This window comes from Salmo salar, chromosome ssa15 (genome assembly GCF_905237065.1).
Source record: "Salmo salar chromosome ssa15, Ssal_v3.1, whole genome shotgun sequence".
NCBI classification, from domain to species: Eukaryota; Metazoa; Chordata; class Actinopteri; order Salmoniformes; family Salmonidae; genus Salmo; species Salmo salar.
In genome coordinates, this window is record NC_059456.1 from 90,078,423 (window position 1) to 90,091,344 (window position 12,922).

General features: G+C 41.9%; 1 protein-coding gene across 16 annotated transcripts in view; it reads right to left on the reverse strand.

The window, feature by feature from the left end:
* Positions 1–12,922, reverse strand: part of hspg2 (heparan sulfate proteoglycan 2) — a 199,816-nt gene that overhangs the window by 40,680 nt on the left and 146,214 nt on the right. For 15 of the 16 annotated variants that reach the window (XM_045696271.1, XM_045696262.1, XM_014146820.2 and 12 more), the window contains 12 exons: positions 11,305–11,397; positions 11,042–11,131; positions 10,630–10,860; positions 10,267–10,380; positions 9,953–10,080; positions 8,755–8,841; positions 8,442–8,500; positions 8,075–8,242; positions 6,709–6,819; positions 6,371–6,471; positions 5,957–6,137; positions 1,995–2,054 (listed from right to left, as the gene is read on the reverse strand). In XM_045696271.1, coding sequence (XP_045552227.1) covers positions 1,995–2,054; positions 5,957–6,137; positions 6,371–6,471; positions 6,709–6,819; positions 8,075–8,242; positions 8,442–8,500; positions 8,755–8,841; positions 9,953–10,080; positions 10,267–10,380; positions 10,630–10,860; positions 11,042–11,131; positions 11,305–11,397 — 1,423 coding nt within the window. The remainder of the gene's footprint in view (positions 1–1,994; positions 2,055–5,956; positions 6,138–6,370; positions 6,472–6,708; positions 6,820–8,074; positions 8,243–8,441; positions 8,501–8,754; positions 8,842–9,952; positions 10,081–10,266; positions 10,381–10,629; positions 10,861–11,041; positions 11,132–11,304; positions 11,398–12,922) is intronic. The other variant, XM_045696267.1, reaches the window with a different exon arrangement.

Genomic DNA, 12,922 nt, shown 5'->3' on the forward strand with positions numbered 1-12,922 from the left:
ACAGTTGAAGTCGGAAGTTTACATACCCCTTAGCTAAATACATTTAAACTCAGTTTTTCACAATTCCTGATTTTTAATCCTAGTAAAAAATTCCCTGTTTTAGGTCAGTTAGGATCACCACTATATTTTAAGAATGTGAAATGTCAGAATAATAGAGGAGAGAATTATTTATTTCAGCTTTTATTTCTTTCATCACATTCCCAGTGGGTCAGAAGTTTACATACACTCAATTAGCATTTGGTAGCATTGCCTTTAAATTGTTTAACTTGGGTCAAACGTTTCGGGTAGCCTTCCACAAGCTTCCCACAATAAGTTGGGTGAATTTTGGCCTATTCCAACCTGACAGAGCTGGTGTAACTGAGTCAGGTTTGTAGGCCTTCTTCCTCACACACACATTTTCAGTTCTGCCCACAAATCTTCTATAGGATTGAGGTCAGTGCTTTATGATGGCCACTCCAATACCTTGACTTTGTTGTCCTTAAGCCATTTTGCCACAACTTTGGAAGTATGCTCATTGTCCATTTGGAAGACCCATTTGCGACCAAGCTTTAACTTCCTGACTGATGTCTTGAGATGTTGCTTCAATATATCCACATAATTTTCCTCCCTCATGATGCCATCTATTTTGTGAAGTGCACCAGTCCCTCCTGCAGCAAAGCACCCCCAAAACAGGATGTTGCCACCCGCGTGCTTCACGGTTGGGATGGTGTTCTTCGGCTTGCAAGCTTCCCCCTTTTTCCTCCAAACATATTGATGGTCATTATGGCCAAACAGTTCTATTTTTGTTTCATCAGACCAGAGGACATTTCTCCAAAAAGTACGATCTTTGTCTCCATGTGCAGTTGCAAACTGTAGTCTGGCTTTTTTATGGCGGTTTTGGAGCAGTGGCTTCTCCTTGCTGAGCGGCCGTTCAGGTTATGTCGATATAGGACTTGTTTTACTGTGGATATAGATACTTTTGTACCTGTTTCCTCCAGCATCTTCACAAGGTCCTTTGCTGTTGTTCTGGGATTGATTTGCACTTTTTGCACCAAAGTACCTTCTTCTCTAGGAGACAGAATGCATCTTCTTCCTGAGCGGTATGACTGCTGCGTGGCTTATACTTGCGTACTATTGTTTGTACAGATGAACGTGATACCTTCAGGCGTTTGGAAATTGCTCCCAAGGATGAACCAGACTTGTGGAGGTCTACAATTTTTTTTCTGAGGTCTTGGCTGATTTCTTTTGATTTTCCCATGATGTCAAGCAAAGAGGCACTGAGTTTGAAGGTAGGCCTTGAAATACATCCACAGGTACACCTCCAATTGACTCAAATGATGTCAATTAGCCTATCAGAAGCCTCTAAAGCCATGACATCATTTTCTGGAATTTTCCAAGCTGTTTAAAGGCACAGTGAACTTCGTGTATGTAAACTTCTGACCCACTGGAATTGTGATACAGTGAATTATAAGTGAAATAATCTGTCTGTAAACAATTGTTGGAAAAATTAGTAGATGTCCTAACCGACTTGCCAAAACTATTGTTTGTTAACAAGAAATGTGTGGGAGTGGTTGAAAAATGAGTTTTAATGACTCCAACCTAAGTGTATGTAAACTTCCGACTTCAACGGTATTATCATGATACTGTATGTAAACATATTATCATATGTTATCAAGAGAATTGTCTGTTCATATACTGTATGTTTGAGGAGACAAAATGCAGAGCAAGCAATAAGAATTGCATATTTACATTTGAATGAATAACTCTGCAGATGCATTCTAACCTATAGTCCAGTTAACCATATAACCATATAACTGTATAACCCTACAACCTTATGTGAAGTGTGAACTGTATGTAATCCCTATGGTTGATTGTACATGGGCATTACCCGACCACCACATCCATGCTGAAGGCAAAGGTAGATGAATGCGCATGCGTGACAGAGAGAGGGAGGAGCCCTCCAGGGATGAGGTGGAGGTGTGGTGGAGAGGTGTGGCCATGCCATACCCACTTACGCTTTCTATGTCCTTCAAACATTTCATAGGCTGTGTAAAACGTCGGAGTCTGTGAGGCCTCTGGAAATGGGGAAAGGAGGAAGGAAGGGCAGGACAGGACAGGCAAACTGACAGGTGAGTCTCCAGGGCAATGATGGAACACTGGCATTGGAATCATCATCCAATGCACCTCCCACTGAGTCTGTGGCCCAGTCAGTAATCAGAATGCTGTGGTCCATCCAAGTACTGCCTGGTGTTTCTTATGCCAGCGATTTTCCAAAATGCACAAGACACAACAATACAACAGCAGAATGATCGGCAAGGAACATAACATAACTTGAACGCAATAGGCGCCACCTTTCCCATCATGTATTCAAAGTATTCAAATCGTTTCTCCAATTCAGACCAGGATATATAATTGGGCTATTTAGAACAGGCCTGTCTTCAAAGAGCTCTGTCAATTTTCTGGGATTGAGAGGCACGCAATATTGAGGTCCTCTGATCCAGACGTTACATCCCATTCAGGCTAAAGAGTAAGAGGTGTCTTTTTTTATGATGGTCATAGATGGTGCTATTGCATTCATAGTTTTATATTCACAATCATCACATACTTACCCTTGGATACAATGTTAGTAATTGTGTGATTTCTGGGATATGGTTCTGTGGATACTGGTTAAGTTTAAGGGCATATCACCTTGGAGATTGTGTCATTGTGTTCATACAACATACAGTGCTGTGTTTAAATATTTTCTTTTCTGTATAAAACGTGTCACTGATATGAACTACGGTCATTTGCTGGTGTAACAGTGAATGTGTCTACTCAGCGAAAGCAAGTTTGGATTCAAAGTCAACTAGTTCTACTACACAAACATGCACAGAACACAATGAGACAAGAACACAACAATGAAAACGGTATGGTTGGACTGAGTACAAACAAGCACAAAGAGAACTGAGGGCCACATACAGAGCATGCATGTTAGTAGTTATACAAACTAGTTGTAAAAACTTTACTTCCATTGATTGAACCTTTCGATTTCTGTTTAGAATGGTTCTCTTTAATGTTTTCAACCATATACAGCTTGTGGTTTAAACAATGGTGGGTTGGCTTATCCTTGACAAGTAGGCCATAGTGAAGAAGGGTCTGATAGTCATTAATGCCATTACATCAACACCTTACAATTAGTTAATTTACAATACATCCAAAATAATTGACGTACGAAGGTCTGGTGCCTTGTACCATGAGGGAGGAAATATCTTCTGTTCCATTGAAGTCTCACTCCATATGACTCTGTCATATCTCTGGTCTCTATCACTATTTTAATCAAATTTATATTTTCACAAACATTTTCACAGTTAAGATAAATAAAATACATTGTGATATTTGTATGTTACATCAGGTATTTAAAAAAAAAATGTAATCAGTACATAGTATAGTGTAAAGTACAATCTCTTTGAAACAGCACCTTTAGATATCTAGATGATTTAAATACAGTGTAAAACAATAGTTATAAAAGTTGAAATGAAAAGTTCAAACTAAAATAACATAGTAGGATGATGAGGCATCTCAAACTGTCTGTGGACTGCGCATTCTGTCTCTATCAGCCCACTAGCGAGATTTCAATTGGCATATTTCAGCCACTCTCTTGTTCTCTTAATAAGATACTGTATATCAACAACAACAAAATATATTTAAAAAATGTTTGACGAGAAACATTTAAAACATAAAAATGCAATGACAAAACATTGAAAATGATTATAAACTTTTGATCTGTTCTCAAAATAAATGTAAACCATGCTTTTATCATGTAAGTAAATGGATGAGTACTGCCTGTTCTCTCAAATCAATTACTAGCCAAGAAAGGAACTAATATATCGCTATATAAATCTAGGTATGTAGTCGTTTATTTAACTTTTATCAAATTTTATATATTATGTTCAGATAACATTTAGGTTCAAAAAAGTGAATCAATTAAAAAAATATTATTTGCCCTTGATTTTAAAAATATGAAAATGCTGAACTGCAATAAAAATATTATACAACACGTGTGATTTATGAAAGCGTTGAAATCAAACTAGTCTCAATGATCTTTCAAATTTCAAGTCAAATCTTCAACACATTTCCTTTGAGTCTAATTAACACTTACTGGATAGTACGATGCAAAACAAGCCACCTTACTTACAATTGGCAATGCAATGCCTTGGACCCCCTTACTACTCCCATCCAGATAACAGACAATAAAAGCAGCCATAGATAGATATACTACTAACCTAAAGTTTAAAGTTCAACCACAGGTATCTTCACCTGCTACAAGGCTGATAGCACCATTGTCAACATTAACATTCATCAAAACAATCAGGAAACAAACAAAGGATCTGGTTTTTATACAGAGTGGGATTGCTTCTGTCCCTATGTGATCCTCACGTCACCCTCGAGAGGGGGTTGAGATTGGGATTGGGTAAGTAGACTCAGTACAGTCCTTTTACTATACTGTAAGTACATTTATGCCTCGATGGTGATAGGCTGAAGTCCTTTTTGAATGTTGGTCCCTCCCAGTCAGTCACTAAGCACCCATCTTGTCACCCATGTACCTCATCAACCACTACAGCTCAAGGAGAAACCTCCACCAGTCCCAGCCAGGGTTACAGACTTCAGGAAACATACCAAATAACCAACACCCTGCTAGTAAGGAAATAGGCAGAAACTAGTGTACAAGTGATTGAAAAGTTACCAGACCACCACCTCCACCACTGATTACATGAACCCACAGTGAAGACAGCAACAGCTAGAGATCAGAAAAGAGATATCACCGATGGCAACAGAGACCCAATTCAAAGGATTGGTCAGTCATCACTGAGTATTAAACCAGGAAGTAACTAGAAAATAAATAAAATATATGCCACTGGGCAAGACAACCTTCTTTGGTAAATCCATTGGGAGTGGTGACAGTGCATAGTAACTAAAACTACTTGAAACTCTTGAGAGGGCGTTATCTTTGGGCTTTGGTAGCATTGAGGACTACTGTGTGCTATGATTTCTTGGACAAACCATACACATATCTTACCATTATGGCCCTTTTCATTATTTTTCATAATAAAATAATTATAATATCCACAAGCTGTACATTGCCCCTGGAACCATAAAGGTTTTACACAGAGTAAGAAGGTCCAATCATTGTTAGAAAGATAGAGACACCAACATCAGAAACAGGGAAACAGGTAGAGTAGGGAGAGATTTGAAGGTTCTGAGAATAGGAAATATACTTATTAATGTCACTGATGGAGTGCTGAGGTTTAGAGGGTCTACACCAAAAGTTAAGGTTTTTAGGAGGATGGTATATAGTGTGTGCAATTAAGGTTGTTATGTGTTGAGTGCAGGGAAGCGATTACATGTGTCAGGCATTGATAAGGGGAGAGAGCCATGGATTAGTGATGGAGGGGGTTGAGGTCAGGTCAGGCATTGATAAGGGGAGAGAGCCATGGATTAGTGATGGAGGGGGGGTTGAGGTCAGGTCATCTTAAGGGAGAAATAAAAGTTTCTGCCCGTATCACTAGTGTCCTGCCTAGCAGTAAAGAACGATGTTTGTACAGATGGGTAGGAGGATACTCAGCCTATGAGGAACGGTTAAATATCAGTGCTTGTGTGAAAATGTTTTTGTCTAATGCAGCTGTATTGATCCTCTGGGCAGAATAAACTTCAGAATAAAGAATTAGAACCTAACACAGGGTTTGACATGAGAGAGGTTGTCTGAATTTAGAAAAGTGGGGGTTGAGAGTCAGTGACAGGGGTTATGCTGTTTGCCAGAAGCTAGGGTGCGGACAAACACATTTAACGCAGTGCATTATATAGGGGGACGGAGGCAAAGCCAAAGCAAGCAGGGGCATGCACCATTCAAGGAAGGGCTGAGGAGAGGAATAGAGCTTGTAGGGTGGTGCATAGAGGCTGATGGCTAACAGTTTGATGGCGCCTGTCTGGGTTCACAAACCTGGCACGTAGAGGACGGCAGTGCCTTCGTCCATGGCAAACATGTTGGAGCCTGTACACACGTAGATGCCAGCGTCCTCAGGCTGGACGTTCTGGATGGTCAGGATGCCGTTGAAGTCCATGGCTCTGTTGGGTAGCTTGCCGTTACCCCGCCGAGTCCACACCAGGGTGTAGGCTGGAGACTGGGAGGGGACAGATGGGTACAAGATGTGAAGTAAACACAAGTAAGAGAGAAAGCAATGCAACAGAGGGGCCAATAAAAGGGGGACAATTGTATAACAATATGCTAATAATATGGTTTTCTACCATTTTCTCTCATGGCCAAATTTATTAAGCACAATGCCAACCATCCAAGATATATCCAAATAAATAGAATGAATTGTGTTAATGTCTCCATGTTGGAAGCTAGTGTTACCTTGCTCTTGGCTGTGCAGATGAAGCTGACTGTTGCTCCAACTGTGACGCTATGTGCTTTGGGCTCCTCAATGGTCACTTCAATGGGTTTGGATAAGACAGCTGGAGACAGAAACCATTCAGTAAACATTTAAAAGCCCCAGAAATGTATTACTTACTGTATCTCAGCTTCGACCACATTTAGCTGGAGCCAAAACTTAAACAAAAAAATCTTATAAGTTCAATCCAGTTTAACTATTCAACAACTGACTAAGATCACAGAAAAAATAATCACAAAATTATTAGAAATTCAATATGTTTGTGCATTCAGTAAAAGGTTTATGATTTAACAAGTAGTACTTGTGACGATGATCTCAGCGCGGCTCCTGTTGGTGTTGCGTTGGTCTCTGCAGGTACAGACGTAGATGCCTGCGTCACTGGGTTGAACACTGGGGATATGCAGCTCCTCTCCTGAAAGAACAGGTAGGAATATACAGTTGAAGTCGGAAGTTTACATACATTTATGTTGGAGTCAATAAAACTCGTTATAAAAGTATCTATATCCACAGTAAAACAAGTCCTATATCGACATAACCTGAAAGGCTGCTCAGCAAGGAAGAAGCCACTGCTCCAAAATCGGCATAAAAAACCAGACTACAGTTTGCATCTGCACATGGGGACAAAGATTATACTTTTTGGAGAAATGTCCTCTAGTCTGATGAAACAAAAATAGAACTGTTTGGCCATAATGACCATCGTTATGTTTGGAGGAAAAAGGGGGAGGCTTGCAAGCTGAAGAACACCATCCCAACCGTGAAGCACGCGGGTGGCAACATCCTGTTGTGGGGGTGCTTTGCTGCAGGAGGGACTGGTGCACTTCACAAAATAGATGGCATCATGAGGACGGAAAATGATGTGGATATATTGAAGCAACATCTCAAGACATCAGTCAGGAAGTTAAAGCTTGGTCGCAAATGGGTCTTCCAAATGGACAATGACCCCAAGCATACTTCCAAAGTTGTGGCAAAATGGCTTAAGGACAACAAAGTCAAGGTATTGGAGTGGCCATCACAAAGCCCTGACCTCAATCCTATAGAAGATTTGTGGGCAGAACTGAAAAAGCGTGTGCGAGCAAGGAGGCCTACAAACCTGACTCAGTTACACCAGCTCTGTCAGGAGGAATGGGACAAAATTCACCCAACTTATTGTGGGAAGCTTGTGGAAGGCTACCCGAAACATTTGACCCAAGTTAAACAATTTAAAGGCAATGCTACCAAATACTAAATGAGTGTATGTAAACTTCTGACCCACTGGGAATGTGATGAAAGAAATAAAAGCTGAAATAAATCATTCTCTCTACTATTATTCTGACATTTCACATTCTTAAAATAAAGTGGTGATCCTAACTGACCTAAAACAGAGGGAATTTTTACTAGGATTAAATGTCAGGAATTGTGAAAAACTGAGTTTACTGTAAATGTATTTGGCTAAGGTGTATGTAAACTTCAACTTCAACTGTAGAATAACTTTACATTAACATGGGGAATGGCCTCAATAGGCTCTCTACTACAGTTAGTACTGGATGTTTCACCAGTATAAGGTATTTACTGAGAAGTGTATAATGTAGGTACAACTATATAACACTACATCAGTGTATGTATTGCTCTTATACTAGGCCATGTCTCACACTCCACTACCCAGACCTGATCTGTCCAGTATACTTTACCTTGTCCGCGTCTGTCGGCGCTGTTGGTGACAAGCCTTCCGTCTTCCCTGGACCAGTAGTAGTAGTGGGGTGGAGAGCCGGTCACCTGGCACCGCAGGGTCACAGGGCTGCCCTGGGCCACCAACACCCTCTCAGGGTACACCTTCACCACCAGAGAGGCTGCCACTGCTGTGTCAGAGGTTAAGGGTCAAAGGTTCGTTGGCAATGATCACAGAGAGACACTCTTACTGTTACAGTCGAGTATTTTATTTATTATTTTACCAGGTAGTCCCATTGGGTCCAGAATACCTCTTTCCCAAGGGAGACCTGACCAAGTATGGGGAAAATACATTTCGGTGCAGCTCTTTTGCTGACTGCATTCACTTACTGCTGAATGGACGACACTTAATCCTGTCCTGTGGATTTCCAACATATCCAGGTGCACAGCTGTGGAGATGAGAAAAACCAAAATTATAACGAGTCAATGTGATGACAGAATGACAGACAGTGGTGGAATGCCACAGAGAGGACACTGAAAAGTTAGTCTGAATAGAGCAGCCTGGTCCTAGCTCTGTCTCTGCTGTATGGCCAACTCCTATGATCACTTAGCATGACAATGACCACAGGAGTCAACAGGACAGCACAAACAGATCTGGGACCAGGCTAGAATAGATAGGTAAAGTAGAGTTGTGTCAGCTTACCGTTCACAGTACTGGCCAGTGTATCCAGGCTGGCAGGCAGTGCACTGATAACCACCATTACCCAGGCTTTCACAGGTAGGGGAGAACCTGGAAAATACACAGAGAAGAAAGATGAAGTACAGAATACTTAATTCAGCATTAGAAACTGGGTGGTTCGAGCCCTGAATGCTGATTGGCTAACAGCTGTGGTATATCAGACCGTATACCACTGGTATGACAAAACATTTATTTCTAATTGTGTTGGTAAACAGTTTATAATAGCAATAAGGCACATCAAGGGTTTGTCGTATATGGCCAATATACCACAACTAAGGGCTGAATGCAGGCACTGCGCATTGCATTGTGCATAAGAACAGCCCTTAGCCGTGGTATATTGGCCATATATCACACCCCCTCGGGCCTTATTGCTTAATTATAATATCAACTTGGATCTGTTCCAAGTATCGGTGGAGGGCAAACTACCTGCCCTCCAGGACACCTACAGCACCTGATGTCACAAGAAGGTCAAAAAGATCATCAAGGACAACAACCACCCGAGCCACTGCCTGTTCACACCGCTATCATCCAGAAGGCGAGGTCACTACAGGTGCATCAAAGCTGGGACCGAGAGACTGAAAAACAGCTTCTATCTCAAGGCCATCAGACTGTTCAACAGCCATCACTAACACAGAGAGGCTGCTGCCAACATACAGACTTGAAATCATTGGCCACTTTAATAAATGGATCACTAGTCACTTTAAACAATGCCACTTTAAATAATAGCGCTTCAATAATGTTTACATACCTTACATTACTCATCATATGTATATACTGTATTTTATACCATCTATTGCACCTATGCCGCTCGGCCATCGCTCATCCATATATGTATATGTACATATTCTCATTCACCCCTTTAAATTTTGTGTATTAGGTAGTTGTTGGGGAATTGTTTGATTATTTGTTAGATATTACCGCACTGTTGGAACTAGAAGCACAAGCATTATGCTACACTCGCATTAACATCTACTAACCATGTGTATGTGACCAATAACATTTTATTTGATTTGATTTAAAAGATATGAGAGGTAAGAGATATGAATGAGATCATTTAAAATGCAACACAAGATAAAAGTCAGTTTCGAGTGTTAGTGTGTGCGTTTATGCGCGCGTCTATGTGTGTAACAGCCCTTTGTTGTAATGTACAAAGCCTACTCACTGGTTGTCAGGGTCTGTGTGGGGGCAGGCACAGGGCTGGCAGTCCTCTGGGGTTCCAGCGGTGGGGTCCCCAAAGAAGCCCGGGGCACACTGCTCACACAGCACTCCCTGGGTGTTGTGGAGGCAGCTCTGGGGGTGTGGGAGAGCAGACACTCAGATGTTATTCAGTGTACTGATTTCAAAACAACCGCTATCTTCTACAAGGCCACTAAAAAGACGTCTCAACGAGACTAACCTAGATAAATTAAGGTTAAATCAAAAAAGTGAAACATTTATGAAAACAACTGCCTTAAAGAGATCCTCCGGGCTGCATACCGTACAGATGCCAGTCTCTGGGTGGCAGGAGTCAGAGTGCCCGTTGCACTCACACAGCTCACAGTGGCCCAGGTACAGGCCACCTCCGGTTCTGGTGTAGCCAGGTGCACAGTCCTGTGGGAGAGGTGGTACAACTTTCATCACACAACATCACATGGACTTGACACGCTAAGGGTGGGTTTCCGGACACAGAGCCTGGTCCTCCTTTAAACATGCTCTCTCCGGGAGTAAAAAATAAGTCTGTTCAGTGTTTAAATGTACATAACCATAAGATTTAAGAGGTTCATTTGTCAATATTGCCAGAGCGAGAGAGAGAGAGAGAGAGAGAGAGAGAGAGAGAGAGAGAGAGAGAGCTCCTCTTACCTGACAGGAGAGTCCCTGGTAGGCGGACGGGCAGCGGCACTGCTCCACCTCTAGAGCCTGAGCCAGGCCGCTGTAGTTGGGCACGGCCACCTCCATGCTGACCTCGGAGATGCTGGAGGACCTCATCTCTGTGTAGTAGGAGGCCCGCACCAGGATGTCATCCAGATCAGCCAGCACCATCATCAGGTGCTCCCGAGTGGCAGGCATGCCGTCTGGACGACGCCAGTTCTCCTACAGGAGAGAGAGAGCAGAGTTAGGTTAATACTATGCTATTACTAGGATGCTAGGGTGACCTGTGTCAATGAGGAATGGATGGTAAAGGTTGCAATCAAATTGCCATTTGGGGACAACAAAGTTCTATTGAATTGAAATGATAAAATGTAGGTAATCTGTACTACTGTAGAACACTGACCTCTCTGAAGACAACCTCAAACTGGCGGGACTCTCTTGTCCCCTGTCCCCTCTGCCATGGCTGACGAGCCACCAGCGTGATGTCATTTCCCTGTGGGCAACAATGAAAAGGAGAACCAATCAATGACAGGTGAATGGATGCAACCACAATACATGGAAGTGATTTCAGTTGATAACTTGTGGGATGGAGTGTGCAATGGATGCAGCAATATAACATGGAAGTGAATGAATGAAGTTGGTAACTTTGCTGCATAAGCTACTTACAATAATCTGAATGTCAGGGTCCTCGATGGCTGTTCCTCTCTGTCCTGCTACGTAGTTGATGGTGTACTTCAGCTTACCGCCGTAGGAGCTCACCTATAACATTGGTAAAGGTAAAGAAATTAGGTTGCATACTAAATCTAACTTTGTTGGTGAGCCTTTGAGCGTTATATTGAGACATTCAAACAAACATGACTATAGGCCTCTAACATTACAATGTTTCAGGAAGAGACAAACGAGTGAATCTATGATTACGTCTATTACAAAAGAGATTTCATATCCTAATCAGTCTTTCTATTTCTTTTAGGCATGAATCGTTTACAATACAAAATGAGTCGTGCCTGACCTCCCACCCCTTAGAGAAGTGATTATGAATCATTATACAACAGGTGGGTCTAATCCTGAATGTTGATTGGTTAAAACTGCATTCCAGCCGGGGTCTATTTCACAAGTTACCACCTGCTAAATCTATGACATTAAAATGCCTATTTACTCTGTTCCATCTGACTGCGCAATCCACTGTCTCATCAGCGCAGCCAGGCAATTTATAAACTTGATCTCCACTATAAAAAGCATCTAGACATTATCTCACATTTCTTTTAGACTAACATTTTGTTTTCAACATCGGAGATTTGTTTAAACCTTGCTGTCTGTCCCTCTGACATTTGCAACATTGTTTCACATTGGATCTCCAGCTGTCCCATAGTAATGAACGTGTCGGGAGTCGGGACGAGACAGACCGGCAGGCAGCGTTTCTCAGTCAGTCTAAATCATGAATCAGCTGGCATCATTTTTATGGATATATACAAAGAAATGTCAATAGAAAACAGGTAAAACGAAATGAAGGGCAGCTAGTTTGCAGTCTTTCCAGCTTCAGTTTGATGTGATTGTGTTAGCTGTGTTGTTGGCTAACTCCTCTGAACAACAGTGTCCTGACGAGTGAGCACATTATCTATGCCAGGCGAAATCGCACCTCATTAGCTCATTGTTATGGATGTATCCAAATAAATGTCACTAGAAAACAGCTTAAATAAATGCAAATGCGGCTACTTTGCTGTTATTCTGACTGCACTTTTTGAGGTGACTGTAAGTTAGCCGTTGTTGGCTAGCTAGCTAGCAAGCAAGGGATAAGAAAGTTGCCAGCCAGTATGGCATGGAACATTTAGACTGAAGGGCTGGGTTGCATCCATAGATACAGAACAAAAAGACTGAACGGTCTCGTCTCTAGCAACCAAACCGATAGAACGAATGACCAGCCGGCTTGCGTAGCAACCCTAGATTTTTGTCGGGACTATATCTTGTGGAAGGATGAAATTGTATGAATAAATTCATCAAAATAACGTTCGGAATGAAAATATGTCAATCATTATTTGAATATGTTGGTAATCCGGTGTTTGGAGGATATATTGGCACGGTTTGTCGTCCCTCGATTTCGTCTCGGGCCTAACAACACCCGTGCCATTACATCCTCCAAACACTGGCTTGTTTGGCATGATCACTTAAATAAACAGGAGCTCCAAACTCCACAGGGTTGTCAGGTAATGCCGCCCTTCCCTTCCCCTGCTCTGTTAGTTGAGGTGGAGGGGTGGGGTGGTTCTGTCTGTGGCCCTGGAGTTAACAG